This window comes from Notechis scutatus, chromosome 1, assembly GCF_049901735.1.
Source record: "Notechis scutatus isolate UNSWTSFEM ecotype Mainland chromosome 1, rNotScu1.2, whole genome shotgun sequence".
Classification (NCBI taxonomy): Eukaryota; Metazoa; Chordata; class Lepidosauria; order Squamata; family Elapidae; genus Notechis; species Notechis scutatus.
Window position 1 is genome coordinate 148021141 of NC_142009.1, and position 17428 is coordinate 148038568.

The 17428-nt window shown below is 37.9% G+C and overlaps 1 protein-coding gene across 4 annotated transcripts in view; it reads left to right on the plus strand.

Moving 5' to 3' along the window:
- The window catches only part of PLCB1 (phospholipase C beta 1), a 486583-nt gene that overhangs the window by 310841 nt on the left and 158314 nt on the right, over positions 1-17428 (plus strand). For all 4 annotated transcript variants that reach the window (XM_026668521.2, XM_026668520.2, XM_087948394.1 and 1 more), the window contains exons 5-7: positions 7723-7802; positions 13501-13554; positions 15080-15155. In XM_026668521.2, the coding sequence (XP_026524306.1) occupies positions 7723-7802; positions 13501-13554; positions 15080-15155 (210 nt within the window). The remainder of the gene's footprint in view (positions 1-7722; positions 7803-13500; positions 13555-15079; positions 15156-17428) is intronic.

Here is a 17428-nt window from a genome sequence, read left to right on the forward strand (position 1 = left end):
GGTGTTCTTTTTCCCATGGACATCTTTACCAACCTCATTCAAAGGAACATGAGCCTGAATTTTACACAAAGGAGTATGGCAAATTTAGGACAATCCTTTTTCTGCATATCTGTACAGAGAAAAGTTCTGTGCAATCCAGCTTTACCATCCTGTTAATGGAACATTTCCAATTCACACTGAAATCACTTGTGGCAATTCCCCTCTTCCCCCTGGGTTTTACATCTGTGTATCTGTGTTTCTGTGTGTGTATAAATGATCCCATTTATAAAATTAAGTGACTCCTCCATCAGCATATAACAATGATTACATCTCCAAGATGCAATATTTGAGCACATTCATACACTCCAGCAAAAATAGGGAAAAAAGGAAGAACATAGGAGATAAGAGAAAGGAGTAGTTGCATTGGGAAGGGAAATCAAAACAACAGGAGGAATATAAAAGTGGATGGCGAAGAGGCAAGTGAAATAGGTATATCTTGCTTCTGCCACATCAAGCATACTATTTTGGTGAACGGGGACCAAGCATGAAAGAGAGGGTGGGTGGAATTGATCAACTGTATTTTACTGGAATTCCTGAAGTGCCAGATTTTGATAGTATGGAGCACTGTTTTTATTTTATTTTTTAAATATATGAGTGAAACCTAAATGAAGATACAATATAAGAAAGCATTTCCCAAACATATCCATGCCCTGGGAAGCTTGCTGGAGCCAATAAAAAGTAGGAATAGGACTGAATAGGTATGTTTTAAAAATGAGATTTAAAAATGGAAGTTTATACTAGTTGTACAAGGAAGATTACTAGGAAATCTGGAGAATATGTTTACATCAGCTACCTCCTTATCAGGATTCCATCTCTAGTTTCCTGTATTTTTCTCTTGAAAGGATTCTAGAATTTTGTACTTTGAAAGAAGGCTAGGGATATATGAACACGTCACTTCTAGAATTCCTTCATTTGTCCAGCATTTTTGATGGAGAAGAATAATTGCTACTGGACACAAAAATATGAAGAGCTAATTGTCACTAAGAGGAGAAAGGAACTATAACCTTCAAAAATCAGGGCTATCGGTGCTGTTTCTAAAGGGTCTTCTAAGATAAAAACCAAATAATCCGCAAAGGCTTGCAGTTTAAATTCTTGCTTTTTAATTTTCATTCCTTTTATATTCTTTTCATCTCTAATATTTCTGTTTAACACTTCCAAAGTTAACACAAATAGCAAAGGTGATAGTGGGCACTCTTGTCTTGTTCCTATTCTTATATTAATAGAGTCTGTCAATTCTCCCTCTATCATTACCTTTGCCGTTTGCTTGTAGTATGTAGCTTCTATTGCTAGATAGAGGCATATGGCAAGGTGGCTGGTTTGAAAATAAACAAAGATAAGACAAAGATTTTGACAAAGAATATGTTATCAAGTCAAAAGGAAGAATTGGCAGATCTATTGAAAATTCAAGTCACGAATAAGATCAAGTATTTGGGGATACATTTGACAGCAAGATGTAGTACATTAAAAGAGAACAATTATATCAAACTTAAACAGCAGATAGCGCTAGACTTGGCAAAATGGGAAAATCTACAACTGTCATTAATAGGGAGAATTTCAACAATCAAGATGAATATATTACCCGGAATTTTATATCTGTTCCAAACAATTCCAATTAGGCTTGGAAAAGACTATTCTTAAGATTTAAATAAAATAGTATTGAAATATATATGGCAAGGTAAGAAAGCGAGAATAAAGTTAAAACTTTTGCAAGAAAAATCAGGGCTGTCGGGGTAGCCAAACATGTTTAAGGTGAAGAACTGTAACAAAGGCACATTTCCAAGTTAACTTTGTCCAGGATGGCAGAGGGAACGAACATACTGGAGGCTGCCCAGACAATCTTTCCCATTCCATATTGTAATTCAAGTCACTGTCACTGTTCTAAATGTGTCTCTGCATGTTCAAAATATATGCAATTCTTGGCATGTCTTTTAGGGTGCTGAGTCCTTCCTTTGAATGATGTATTTCATCTATCTTGGCAGTGAATAAATAGCCACCCAGGGATAGTAATGGGAGTTGTGTACTTGAAATATTTACAAGCTATCAAATCTATATAATCAAATGTTTAAGCCTTTGTTCTCCATTTTGGTTAGATGAAGTATATTAACAGGAGTTTTCTTAATTCTAATTAATATATATTGATGTAGGACTATAATGTTTGACACTAAAAATAAATCAAGAAACAAATAAGGGTATAAGGATGGAAGCTAGCAAACAAAAACAATCCTCCAGTTTTTCAAAACAGACAGAATTACAGAGCAGAGAGGGAGGCTGCATTTCAAATGAAGTGATGTTCGTGCTTTGTCTAAAAACAAATCCAATTATTATCATTAGAATGTGAATTCTAAATGTGTGAGGAATGTTCTGTTTTTACACCAAAAGTATTTTGAGGTGTAACCTTTTTTATGTTCAATCTTTGTAGCATTTAGTGTCGCAAGGAGAATTAAAACATATTATTAATTCTTCCAGCATTGCAATGTGAAAGAAGCAGTTGGTGATTTTGGAAAGTGAAAAAGCAAGGCAAGACAGGGTAAAATGTTGGATGAGCCATAGCCTTGATAAGAACCTTGCAATAAAAGGATTACTTTGTTTCTTTTGCTGTTGAAATCATAGAAATCCAAGATAATAGACTGCCTATGTCTTGTAACAAAAAGAAACAAGGAGCTTTTCTTTATTTGTTTGTTTGTTTGTTTGACTGAATCCTACATGACTCTGGGAAACTTGCAACTAAAACTTCCTACACTGTAAATCCCTTGTCTTTGGAATTTCCTCCCTCTTCATTTTTTTCCAACCTGGTATTCTCTAATATATCGAGCCACCCAAATTTCCATGGTCACACTGATGGACCTTGTGAGAATTTTAGTATTAACATTTCAAGGGAGGAAGGTTTAGTTCCATGATTCTATCATTCTAACAAATAATAATCATTTTCATCTATTGCTCTACCTGTATTGACTCTTTCTTTGTTTTTGCATGTGTCCATCTGATACTTAACTCACTTTTTTTTTCATTCTTCCTTAAAAATGTGAATTTTAATGTCTGAGTTTAGACTTTCTGTTTAAAATTATTCGGTGTCATTCTGGATTCAAAATCACTCTCTTTCAACCTTAGGAAGGAGGCAAGGGCAAGCCGCTTCCAATGTATCTTACCAAGAACTTGATGTCACATAATTTGTCAAAAACTATAGATAATTGTTTCCCATATTTTTGATAAGCATTTACTCCCTGATAATGAACAAAAGATGGGCTCTGTTTCATCCTCTTATACCATGGGCGTCAAACTCACGGCATCACATTACTGTCATGTGACATTTTGCGATGTTTTTTCCCTTCGTGGAACCGGGGTGGGCGTGGCCTCCACGTGATGCATCCGTCCCGCAAGGCCGCCAGCTTGACACCCCTGTACTTATACCGTTGATAATGGTAAGGTTATACTGAGTGTGGCCAGAAATAAAGTGCAGAAATATATCTGTATTTCTCCTAAAACAGATTCTGAGTTGCTAACCTTGCTTTTCTACACAATAGGGAGGATCTACATGATTCAATGCTTCTTGTGTTTGTTAATAACTCCCTTTTTAATGTTAATGGTCCTATATTGGCTTCATTTCTTTTAGCACTTGTAAGATAAGTTTGATATTAGAAGTAGTACCCTGAATTTTCAATAGGAGCAAGGAGAGTTGATTGAATCAGATGCAGTGTAGAAGGACTGAGTGCTAGGCAGAATAGGAAGATGTGAACTTAAGTTCTCAATAAGAAAATTCCTTCTGGCTTAATTTCTTTGAATTAAAGGAAGCATATTTAATCTGCAGAATAATTATGTTTACTCTGACTTTAATTTATTAATATGGAATGTATTAAAAATAGAATTCCTTTTTGGTTTGGGGAGAAAAATGCAAAATTGCTCCAGCATTCAGACAGAATACTTATACAATTGAAATAGATCTTTGCTTGCTTCACGTGCCATTAAAATCTCATGGTGAGATCGGATCATCTAAAATGCTTTAAGTTAGAACCAGAAGGAGGATTGCATTTAATGGTTTCTTTTTCTTCACCGAAGGTTTTCAAACAGAAGCTGCGTAGGCATTTATCAGGGAGGGTGAAGTGAATCCTACACTGTGTAGGGGGTTGATGACATCTTAGTTCTCTTCCAATTCTATGATGATCCGATGGTAAAGAAGTGCTAAATGGTTAGCTAAGGAGTATTTGGCCTGAAACATCAAAACTATCTATGGAGATTATCAAGCATCCAAGTCATGGTTGTCCCGAAGTGGTTTTCAAAAGATAACCGGACTTTCTGTGTGTGTGTGTGTGTGTGTGTGTTTTGTTTTGTTTTGTTTTTGAAAATATTTTGTCAGAATATTCATGAACTGGCAGAGGCATGGTAACAAGGTCAGCCAATGAATAGGCATAGCAACTAAGTCAGCCAATGAGGACTGTTTGGAAACTGAAACTGGAAGGAGCCTGGGCTTGGCTCTGTATTAAGCTCTGAGCTCTGAAACTGCAGACTTGTCTGCTCTGAAATCAAAACTGAAACTGCTCTCTCCTCTGCTCGTGTTTTGCTTGTAACTGCTACCAGGTTGGAAGAATCTGCTGTTGGTATTGTAAATTTACTCCATGTGTTATTATGCATATAAAGAAGTTAATAAATGCTGCTGAATCAGTTATCTGTATGTGGATCTGATTTTTTGCAACAAACTCTGACATGTTTCGTTTCTCAACAAAACAAAATGTTTTCAAGAAAACATTTAAGAAGCTTCTTGGATGAGAAGTGAAATGTTTTCAGAAAAAAAATGCAGTCTGGTTGCTCTTTTGAAAAGCACTTTTGGGACAAACATCAACACTGTTTTCAAGTCTCTCAAGTGTTATGTAGTATTGTACAAGGATTCTGTCTGAAGTAGTTCTAATAATAGTATGGTCGCCAAGTATGCAGTGAACTAAGAAGGGAAGGTCAAGGAGATTGAAGACAAGTGTATTTGCATTGTTTCTACAGAAATGTTGTAAACTGGAATTTATTATGAATTTCAGGGAAGGGAAGAGAGTTATTTGGCAAGGTGATAATTTACAAGACCAAATATTGAAGGAGAACAGCAGGGAAGCTTACACATAATAAGCCTCAGACTTTAAGGTTGGATTACAAGGAGATTTTCCAAGCTGTCAGCATAGATGTGGGAATAAGGGTAAGAAATGAAAGAAGAATATGCTATATGCAGGAGAGAGAGAGGCTCTGGGCATCTGTGTTTTTCGGAGCGTGGGAACCTTTAATTAAAACATGGGATTGCTGCTACTTCAGTGAGACTTGACATGTGACCAACAGTTTATAGTATCCAAATTAATTTTTACAGTTCTCGATTATCCATAGCAGAATCCCGTTCCCTAAATTGGCCAGTTGCAGTTTTGTAAAATATCCTGGCTGGCAGTTGTTTTTCTCATGCAGCATTTAATTCACCATTTACTGCTGTGTTTCTTGCATACTTTTGCTTTCATATGAATGTTGCTTTCATATGAATGTTGCTCTCATATTACAGAGAAAAATTAGACCAGACTTCCATCAAGAAAAAGGAATAGCAGCTGGCGTGGGGAATTCTGTGACCTCCACAACCATCTTAGCACATGTATATGCTCCCTTAAAGCATGTGTAAAGTCTACATTAAAATATGTCAGTTTCCTGCTACATAATGTGGCTGAAATGGAAATGAGGTTGTTATATTATCATCAAGAGGTTTATTCATTAACCTTCCAAAAGAAGGTCTGAACTCCATGGTTCTTTTCTTGCATATTAATAAAAGAAAGCTAATATAGAAGCCAGTTTGGTGTAGTGCTTAAAGCAACAGGTTAGAAACTGGGAGCCTATGAGTTCTAGCCCTGACTTAGGCAAAAGCCAGCTGGGTGACCTTGGGCTGCAGGTAGTCCTCAACTTATGTCCATTTGTTTAATGACATTTCCTGGTTTTGAGCACCCCAGAGAAGTGACTTACCACCCATCATCAAAGTTACAACCATCATAGCATTCCAGTGTTCATGTGATTTCAACTTGGATGTTTGGATGCTTGTACGATGGTCACATGATTGCAATTTGCGAACTTCCCAGTAGGCTTCCAACAAGCAAAGTTAATTGGGCAAAGTGGATTTGTGATTAACGCCCTCTGTAAAAATAGTCATAAAATCAGATCCAGTCACATGAAGGTTCATTTAGTGACCGCATTGATTAGTGAAGTGAAAATCTAGTCCCAGTTGTGGCTATATATCCCAAATTTAAGTATTACCTCTGCCATAGGCTTACCCAATTGAGACAATAATACTGTACAAATCTCCCTTATGGTTTTGTTGTAAGGGTATAAAATAGTATTTAAAACAGGTACTCCTCAACTTCTAGAAGGGGAGGAGAACATGCTAGCAAATGCCACTGTTTTGAAAGGCTGAGGATGCTGGTAGGTGAGGGGAAAATTCTGACATTTGCGAATGTTTTGAGCCCTCCAAAACAATAGCATTCACCAATGTTTTGCCAGAATTGAGGTCTGCCCCTCAATACACTGGAGGAATGAAGCAGAAAAAACAATTACTACCAACCTGCCTTCAGTTGAGGACCTATATACTGTACAAGTCAAAAAGAGGGCTGTGAAAATATTTATAGACCCTCACATCCCGGACATAAAACTGTTTCAACTCCTTCCCTCAAAATGACGCTATAGAGCACTGCACACCAGAACAACTAGACACCAGGACAGGTTTTTCCTGAACGCCATCACTCTGCTAAACAAATAATTCCCTCAACACTGTTCAAAGTCTGCATTACTATTAATCTTCTCATCACTCCTTATCGCCCATCCCCTCCCACTTGTGACTCTATGACTGTAACTTTATTGCTTGTATCCTTACGATTTATATTGACTGTTTCCTAGTATGATTTGATTGCTTATTGTACCCTATGACTATTATTAAGTGTGGTACCTGATGAATCTTGACTCTTGACGAATGTATCTTTTCTTTTATGTACACTGAAAGCATTTGCACGAAGACAAATTCCTTGTGTGTCCAATCACACTTGGCCAATAAAGAATTCTTTCTTTCTTTCTGTCTGTCTGTCTGTTTGAAAATGCTAGCAAACACCTAGGTTATTGTGATTGCTCTTTTCGGTCGGGCAAGGAGAGGACCTGAACAACTGGTTGTGTTGGGAGGCCTGAGCCTCCTCTCTGCCAACCACATCATGGAGACCTAGGACCTCTTCTTGACATTCTGGTGAATGATGTCCATGGTTGCTTAATAGCTGCAACTGGGAGAACAGAGATTGTGGGTGTTGAGTGAAGTGGTTGTGTGGCATTTCACTTAAGGGCCGTTTCATCAGTGACTGAGATTCTGGGCCCAATTGTGATTATAGGTGGAGGATTAGCTGTATGTCCAAAACATGATATAAAGGTAATGATGATATTGTTAGTAATGGGATCGTACTTCTTGTTATTCATTCTTGTTCGATTCTCTCTGCTAACACAATCCCATTCGCCATGCTTTCTTCCCCATGCTGTTTCGCACGTGTCCATAAACTTGTCCATTTCTGCTTGTTTGTTACACCTTTCCACCAACCTTGATTGTTTTCCTATGGGAAGATTTAACCCTTCAAAGAGAATCTTGAAGAGAAGTTTCTCTGGATGAATGTAAATGGAATTTCTTTTTTTTTCTTTTTTTCTGTTTAGGAATGGTCAGAAGAAATCTTCAGTCTGGCAACAAACCTGTTGGCACAGAACATGTCCAGGGATGCTTTTCTGGAAAAAGCGTAAGTACAAAAATCCTTATTGTGTGGGAAGTTGCTTCAGTTTCTTATGTGTCAGCTTCCTTTTTTTTTTTTTTTGGAAAGAATTATCGCTACCAATTGTTTTCATGATGATGGATTACTGCCTCTCTAAACATGCTCTTTCCTCTTTTCTCATTGAGATGGGAAACTGAGCGTCTTTTTAGAAACAGGACTAAGAAGCTCAGCCATGATTACTCAGAAAGGTGTAGTCTGAGTTTTTGTTTGCACCATCCTAATACTTAATGTAGTACACTTCCTTTTCTGGGAATGACTATACAAAGGGAGTCACAATAGCAGATAGTGTGCTAAGCTACTCTAATTCATGTTTGTGCCCAAATATATAGTTCATAAACGGGATATTCCTGATTGTGAAGCATTTGGATGCAGAAGCATACAATTTTGACACTTAGCTTATGCGTGAGAAGGGGAAATTTTTCATCCTTATTTATGGTTACGTGCAGAAAGCACTATTATTCAGGAAGGATCTCTGTGGATACATTTGGCACTTCACGAGTAGAGAAGGAAGTCTGCAACATCTTGAGAAGTCTCATGAGAACCTTGAGAAATGTTCTGTTAAAAGTTAGAGTAGGAACCCGAAATTAAGTTCTTTAAACGGTTGGCTTGGATCCTTCATCAGTAGGGTTTCGTAAGACACCAAGTCTGTTCTGTTTTTTAGCAGTAGATTCACAATCAGACAATTTCTCCAGATTTGACTGGGAGCAGATGGATATTGCACTTACTTTATAATTTTTAGAAGAGAGCAGGAGGGGTCTGGTCTTTTTATAAAAAAATGAAAATGAAAATCTTAACTGATTAAAGTTATACACCACTCTGATAGAATATTGAGGCCCCTTTTTCAGCATGTCTTGGGATGAACATGTGACTACCAGTAGCTTTTTAAACCTAAAAAAGAAAGCTATAAAATACTTTTCACCATGGAACTATAGGAGCAATCTCCATCCTCCACTACCACCACCCAACGATTTTCTCCAGAGTTTGATTCTGGCAGTTGCCTGGATGGATCCAGCTTTGAATCCCAGTAGAATTCTGAATGAAATTCATTTGAATCTGCACTTCAATGGATCTGCAGTGGTTAAAATATTTAGCATGCATTACCTTAAACCTGCCAGTCAGCATAGCATGACTTATAGTGGCCGGTTCTAAAACTTATGGACTGGCTAGTTGAAAATGACAGATCTGGAATTCTGATACTGCTGCTTAAGGTTATAAGCAATATATGACAGGCTTATCTCCTTATGTTGTGCTATCTTTTATTAGCTGTACAATAAAGGGCTACAAGATTTCCACCTCCCTTTCTTAACTGCCTGTGCCTTTGCCCACAGAAGCAAATAACTGTAAATCTGTTCCTGTGAAGTCTGTAGGCACCATGTGTTGATCCAGAGGGCTTTGAAACAAAAGCACAAAGGATGGTGTTGATGACAACATCCTGGGGCAAAAATAGTTTTTTTCAACTTAAAGAGGAAACGCCTAAATATACCCAAGTTTATCTACAGTCATGCAGATGACTGAATAAGAATAAACGGAGATATATTTAAACTACATGCTACACACACAAGCATATGTAATGAAATCCTGGTGACATTTTAAAAGAAATGCTGATTTTCGGTAGAAAATGTAGTGCACAGAAAGGTGTGTTCTCTTTCACGATGCTTTTGGAGCCTAATGACTTCTATAAAAGAGTTCCCCAAGAATTAACAGCTCTTCAGTGTACCACATGCTCCATATGGATATTTCCTGCTTTGTAGATGAGAAGTCCTTAACCCCCAAGCCACAGCCAACTACTGGGCCATGGCCTATTTGGAACCGGGTCCCACAAGCATCTGTGCATAACTTAATTTGTGCGAGCAGCGGGCCAGCACATGTCCACGTCTACACACAGCTCAAGTTGCACAAGTTGATCTGCATGTGCTTGTGCACTGGCCCACCGCTCACGCGACCTGGTTTCCCTCTCCCCCCCGCCATCCAACAAAGGTTGGGGATGGCTGCTGTAGATGAATCCTTTTTGAAAAATCTACTGGATTAGAGTAATGCAAAGAATACTCAGATTTGGGTTCTACTGAAGAAGTACAGATGAACTGCTTTGCCAAGATTAATTGAATCGCCTTATGAATTAACTGGGATGATGATGATGATGATGATGATGATGATGATGATGATGATGATGATGATGATGATGGAGGTCAAAAATAGGAAGCTGCTCAAAGTGCAGCAAATCAAGAATAAATATAGGAAAACAGCGATGCAAACTCGGGCTGACAGCTGGTGTAACAAAGCACTGCATGGGCAGTTCCTTGAAAAAATCCAAGGAAGAGTAGATAAGGAAAAGACCTGGTTATGGCTGACCAACGGAACACTGAAGAAAGAAACAGAAAGCCTGATTCTTGCAGCCCAAGAACAAGCCATCAGAACAAATGCAATCAAAGCCAGAATAGAAGAATCTGCTGATGACCCCAAATGCAGACTCTGCAAAGAAGCGGACGAAACCATCAATCACATACTGAGCTGTTATGTCACAACACAGTCGCTCAGATGGTCCACTGGAACTTGTGTCACAACTACTATCTGCCTGTAGCAAAGAACTGGTGGGATCATAAGCCTGAAAAAGTGGTAAAAAATGAGCATGCAAAACTACTGTGGGACTTCCGAATACAGACTGACAACATTTTGGAACACAATACCCTGGATATCACGATTGTGGAGAAGAAAAAAGTGTGGATCGTCGACATTGCCATACCTGGTGACAGCAGAATTGACGAGAAACAACTTGAAAAAATCACCAGATATCAGGACTTGAAAATCGAACTGCAGAGACTCTGAAACCAGTGCAGTTGGTTCCAGTGGTACTCGGCACACTGGATGCTGTGCCTAAAGACCTAGGCAAGCACTTAAAAACAATTGGCGCTGACAAAATCACCATTGGTCAGCTGCAGAAGGCCACCTTACTGGGATCTGCTCGCATAATCCGCCGATACATCACGCAGTTCTAAATGCTTGGGAATGTTCAACTAGTGATTTGTGATACGAAATCCAGCATAGTTATCTCGTTTGCTGTGTACACTGTTGTTTTTTGTGTATAATAATAATAATTTGGTTTTCTTTAAACCAAAATTATAAATATTACACTTGTAATTTAATAAGTCCCAATGGCTAACCTGCTTACATCGCAAGAGAATAGGTAAGGGTTAGGATTTTCCAATAAAAAAAGAAGGATTTGCTTGAAGATTAAGTGAATGTGGAGAAAAGGGCAATTGAAATATTTCAGCAGAAGGGTTTAATCCTGCCTACAGCTATTTTCATTTTCCTTTTTTTTCTCACTCCCAAGCCAGCTTCTTAATTTCAGGGGGTAAAACTAATGAAAAGCATTGGAAGCATAGTATTGCCTTTCTATTCCCATCATTTCTGCAACTCCTGACATCTTGATTCATTATGTGTAGGGTAGCTATTGTATATCATATACTCACGGATAAGCCGAGAATTTTAGATCCTCAAATACATCCCCAAAACTGGGTTCAGTTTATCCATAGATAGGCTTATCCACGAGTGTATACACTAATTAGCTTTTGTGAAACAATGTAGATTCATTTCTACTAAGTGTTTTGGGGCAGTGGAGATGGCATCATTTAATCTGGGAAAGCAAAGAGGACATTTAATTTAATTGAAACAATCTGCAGGGCCTCAACCACTTCAGATCAGTGCTATGAGAAAAGGCTCTTATCCAGAGGTCTTCAAACATGACAGCTTTAAGACTTGTGGACTTCAACTCCCAGAATTCCTGCCCCAGTCATGTTAACTCAGGAATTCTGGGAGTTGAAGTCCACAAGTCTTAAACTTGCCAAGTTTGAAGACCTTTGCTCTTATCAATCCTCTCTTTCATTACTGGCCAAAGTGGCTTTCAAAATGGGTGACTTTGGAATTGCCTACAACATGTAGCAAAGTCAGCCTGCCTACAACAACTTTGGCCAGTGTAGAGGGAGCTTCAGGCAGGGGCAGCTCTGTCATGGAATGTGGTATCCAGCCAAGAGGTCATTGTGGTAAGCACTGCAGACATATTTGCCTCCGACTGATTATTCAACCAATACTTACTAGGCAGTTTAGCTTCTGGATGCACTACATCCAGATCCAGCAGAATGGGCAGATCCCATCAGCCATAGAGTGTCGGCAGTGACTAGAACACAGGCTTATTCCACAGTGGTCCCTGCTTTTTGGAGATCAGAATAGCCCCCAACCCTGGTAGCCTTTCATAAGACCCTAAAAACCTGGCTATGTTCCCATGCCTGGAGTGCTGAATGTGTTAAGAGCCCCATTTCCTAGCTATATTTCTAACTGGCCAAGTTTTTCAAGTACTATGTATATTTATTTTGGCCATTTCTGTTGTTTATATTGCTTTAAAATGTTTTAGTATTTTGATTGTAGTATGTATTTTTTTTAATTGTAAGCCCAGTCATTGACTGAGATGGATGGCTATAAAAATTGAATACATACATGAATACAATACATACCTAGCTAGAAGTCATCTGGCGACCATTAATAGGCCTGTTCCAGTGACAGATTAAGGCTCAATGGTGCCCTAAACACTGACAAATCCTGGTGCCCCCCTCCTTTTTTTACAAATCTTCACTGGTTGTTTTTTTTCCTTTCTCAACTTTATGTTGCCCCCTTTGGGCCTGGTGCCCTAAGCACGTGCTTAGTCTGCTTAATGGTTAATACACCACTGCCCTGTTCTGTTTAAGTAAAGTATCCCTTCAAAACTTCACAGGGCCCTATGTAAATCACAATTATTTCCAATTAAGCCGTTGAACCTCTCCCTCTGTTTTTACCCTACATTCCTACTTATGAAAGAAAAATGACTTTCTCACATGGCTAAAGAGGGTCTGAAAGCCACCCTGATAAGAGTGAACTGACTGAATAGAAATGTCCCATTAGCAGCTTGAACGCAAGAATGTGGAACTCGCCTAAAAGGCCATCGCCCTTCTGTCCACTGCAGGATTCACTGCACAATCTCTACATAGATGGAAGTCTTCCAATCTCCCATATCTGTAGCCTGTCTTTTTAATGAACAGATGTACAGATTTGTATTCTGTACAATACAGATGAAACTCAAATACTTTGGCTACCTAGTGAGAAGGAAGGAAGAGCCTAATGCTGGGAATGATTGAGGGCAATAGAAGAAGGGGATGACAGAGAATGAAGTGGCTGGATGGAGTCAGTTTAAATGAAGCAGTAGGTGAGTTTAAATGGACTCCAGAAGATGGTAGAGGACAGGAAGGCCTGGAGGAATGTTGTCCATGGGGTCACAATGGGTCAGATACGACTTCATAGCTAACAACAACAATACAGAATTCATATACATATAATAGATACATGTACGAATAGTGTAAAATAAACCAGTTTGAACAAAATTCTTTTTGTTTTAAGTCACTGGGGAGGGGGGGGACTCAATTATTTCCTGAGAAGGTGCACTTGGAAATGTAATTACAGGTAAAGATCATTTTCTTGATGTTTAGATGCATTAACCTTTTCTTGAAAACCGTTTTGGTGAGGTTATAATTTTCTTCAATAGAACAAAGTACAAGGTTGCTTTATGGTCAGCAATAGATAGAGCAAGTTGCAATATTGTGGTTGCAATTATTTCTCACCAGCACATTATTTTGTTCCTTAGATACACAAAACTTAAATTGCAAGTCACGACAGATGGGCGTATCCCTTTGAAGAAGTAAGTTGGGTTCCATTGTGACTGTTTGGATGGTTGGAAGCTTTAAAATATCATTGCATGTCTTGCCATATTGTGAAACTGACTTTCTAGGCACCATTTAAAAATAGAAGCATGCCGTGAAATTTCATCATTGGCTATTGCTCTTCAACGGTATGATGGTCAAGCTGTGTCTGGATTATACAATTTCAGGTTGTAAAGGGGGGTGGGGGGGTGTTTTTGGTTGTTTTATCATGCCAAAGAACTCACTTTCCCTTTCTGCAAACCACATGCAGACATGCCAACATAGTTAGCAATGCATGTGACAAAGAAGGCACAATTGAAAACTTTCGTTCTGTCAAAGAAACATAAATACACAAGAGCATTCAATTGTATGAAGCCTCCCATGGGTTATGCATACGTTGAACCAGAATAATTGCTGTGAGCGATCAAAATAAGTGGCAAGATGTCAGACAGAAGAGACATGTTTCTCATATAGCTAGTCTGAAATGCAATATTAATTAGCCCACTACCCCTAAGTGCAACTAAATACATTATGACATAACCAATGTTGACGTATGGTCAACTACTTGTTGATTGATGTTCCCTATGTGGAATAGAAGGAATGGGGAGAATTAATCCTTTACTTTAGGCAACATAATGTCTCTGGCAAGTCATACAGGTTATCCAATTGTAATGTGGGAGGTACAGCTCAGGATTAAATTAACCACCACAGTGGGAACAAAATTTTTGTTTCAGAAATGAAGATTGGAAAAGACCATGGTTGAGGTGCATAAAAATAAAGTTGAAGAGTGAATCAGATTTATTTCATACAGATTGGATGTGCAAGGCCTTTCAGTTCGTTTGTTAATGGCAGCCCAGTAGTTTCCTAGATTAGTATTTTGGTGGCAGATATGAATGTGAAAGCACTGTGTAGGTCCTAGATTGATATCAGCCATTTTGGCCCGTAGGGTAGGGATGGAAATCAGGTATTTGCTGAACCCAAGATTCTATCAACATGGGTTGAAAGTGAGTCGTGGCAGGAGCTGTGCTTCATAAATATCAGCTGAATCTCCAACCCAGTTATAGAATATTATTTGAGCTTGTTTGGGAAGGGAATGTGCACAATGATACATGCAAAACTGAAAGGGCAAGAATTATCTCTTAGCAAATTCAGTCTAACAGGATCATCCACCCATCTACCCAAATCCAAACTATATCTTACTAATACATAAAACTCAGTTTGAAAAATTGTGCATCCTAAGCTTCAGAGACTTAACATTGCTTGTGTCACCTTGTCCAAAATAATGCAGAGTAACTGATTTTTCTATAATGTCTGAATTGGTTCTAAAGTTAGATGGAGAGTAATGATACTCTTTGATAAATTTAGATTCCATTGAGTATATGAATAAAGAGTTAGCCACTACAGAAATTTATTGGGAAAGAAGGAAGGAAGAAAAGAAGCAATCTGTTAGACAGTGTGATACTAGCAAACCAAGAATATGGGAGGGATTAGTGAAGAGCATTTCTCTTTTTTTCTATTTTGCAGCATTTATCGCTTATTCTCCTCTGACAGAAAGCGTATTGAGACTGCATTGGAAGCTTGTAACCTTCCATCTGCTAGAGTAAGTATTGAAACCTTTTTCTTCATCTGATTTTAATAAGAAACGTTGGCCTCCGCTTCTCTTCCAGCCTAGCAATCCAGCCACTTTGATGTTAGTTCTAGTGTATGTCAGTTCTAGAATTTATCATGCACCGATGAGTTTATATGCTTGTCTCTAGGTGCATCGTATCGCTCAGTATTCTAACGGGATTCTGACTTGGCAAATTTGTTCTATCTACTCTTAGCTAGCTTATTTACTGAAAGATATTGGCTGCTGTTTTAGCGAGCAGCACTGGGGTAGGCAAAAGAAAAATATGCCAGAGCCTCAACAGGGATTTAGATGTTCTGGAGAAATGTATTCAGCATTTTGTCAAATTCCAACAGGGCAAGAGAATATCATGTTATACATTTCTCCCAAACAACCTAAAGTTTTCAATTTGAATCTAAAGAAGAAATGCTCTAGAAGTGGTTCTCAGCTACACTTCCTCTCCTACACATTTTGGAGAGTGAAATCTTGAATCTGAAATGATGTGTGTACTATCTTTCCAATTAGGTTGGTTGACAAAACTTTTTAAGGACTATATTATAAAACACCAATTAAGTAAAAATGCAATGTGAATCTTTAGATGTAAGGTTAAACAGTAAAAACAATAATAAAAAATCTTTCTCTTGGAATGATAAAAGGACTTTGCCAGAGAAAACCTGAAGAGAAACAGAAATTGTAATAAGTGCTTAGGAAAATAAACCCTGATTACTCATAGCCAAACAAGAGATGAAGAAACTCCTGTGTGGGTGAAATTGTGAGAGCCTGGTGAGCAGATTTGTGAGGATAGAGGATATGTTGCCAACTGTTGGTTTAATTAATGTGGAATTTATCTTTGTGCAAAGAAAAATATAAAGTTATTTAATTAATACCTTCAAATACATCCTGATCTGTGCTGACAGTAGACAAAAGCACTCAATATGGAAAAGAGTCTCATCAGTCTCTTTCTGCAGGCAACATTGATTCCTTTTGATGGGGAGAGACACTGAGGATTATCTGATTAGTAAACTTTCCTCCTACATGCCACAAAAATGCATATGGGATGTTAAGAATTCTACCAAAAAAAAGGGGGGCAACAGCAAGAAAAATATTATGCAGCTTTAATAGTATAAAGAGGAAGGGAAATTACCATGACAGATATATGCAAGAAGTGTTACATAAGCAAAGAGGGCTGAAAATTATGTCCTGGAAAGCAAGATAACATTCAGAAGAAATTCAGGCAGGCTCCCTCTAATTCATTGGGATAAATTTGGGGAGGAAATAAAGCACAATCAGGCTGGCAAGCTTCAGTTATTATAGCCTATCTCAATAAGATACAGCTTTAGTCTTCCAGTAGAGTTGATTTTTTATTCTGGTCACCCACAAGCTACAGAGCTGAAATTGGACACATTTATATTAAACCAGCAAGTGGTATTCCAGATACTCTAGTTCAAGATAGCCTCTGGCTTGTTCATTCAAAATCAACATTCTGCCCATTTTTGGTGACCAATGAAGTTATTTATCAATGGGATGTGTATTTTTCTCCCTCTTCCTTTTTTGAAAAATTCACAGGTGAAGCTTTTAGGTTATTTTTGAAAATCAGCCCAATATGAAATGCAAATATCTGGGAGGCAAATGTGGAATATTACTTGATCTTTCTACTGGCTCCTGGGAATTTTTCCAGTCACTGGGATGTTGTGGGAGAAAAGGCCCTCTCTTAAAAAAAAAAAAGCAGAAGTAAGAAAGTTGATAACAGTATCTTTTATATAGCCAGTTCATATTACCCTAGTAGTTGGACAAAGCAAAGAAATAAATAATGGCTCTGGTTTTTCTATCTTAGTATTTCTCTCAACACAGCAATATTTAAGTAAACTAGACCTATGTTTGATACATTTTTGTATATTTCATCAAAACGTTTTATATTTACTTTGACATTTCAGGAGTAGCTTCCCATGAGCAAATAGTATTAACCCATCCACTGTAATTTTGCATCAGTTTAATTATTTTTGTTATCTCTCACGATACTTTCTACATAATGATTTTCATCACATTTCTGATAATGTAGTGTATTACATAGTGTATTACAGCAAAATTTGTTAATGACTCTCCCTGAGTAACAAAGAATTAACTGTTGAATGTCCTAGAGAAATAGAGTAAAAACTGTGAATCAGAAACCCATTAAAGTATATTACTTTGTGCAAAAAGCTACATGTTATATGGATCACATCCTTTATTTACAGTGGCCTGTAATCATTGTTAACATTCAGACTTTA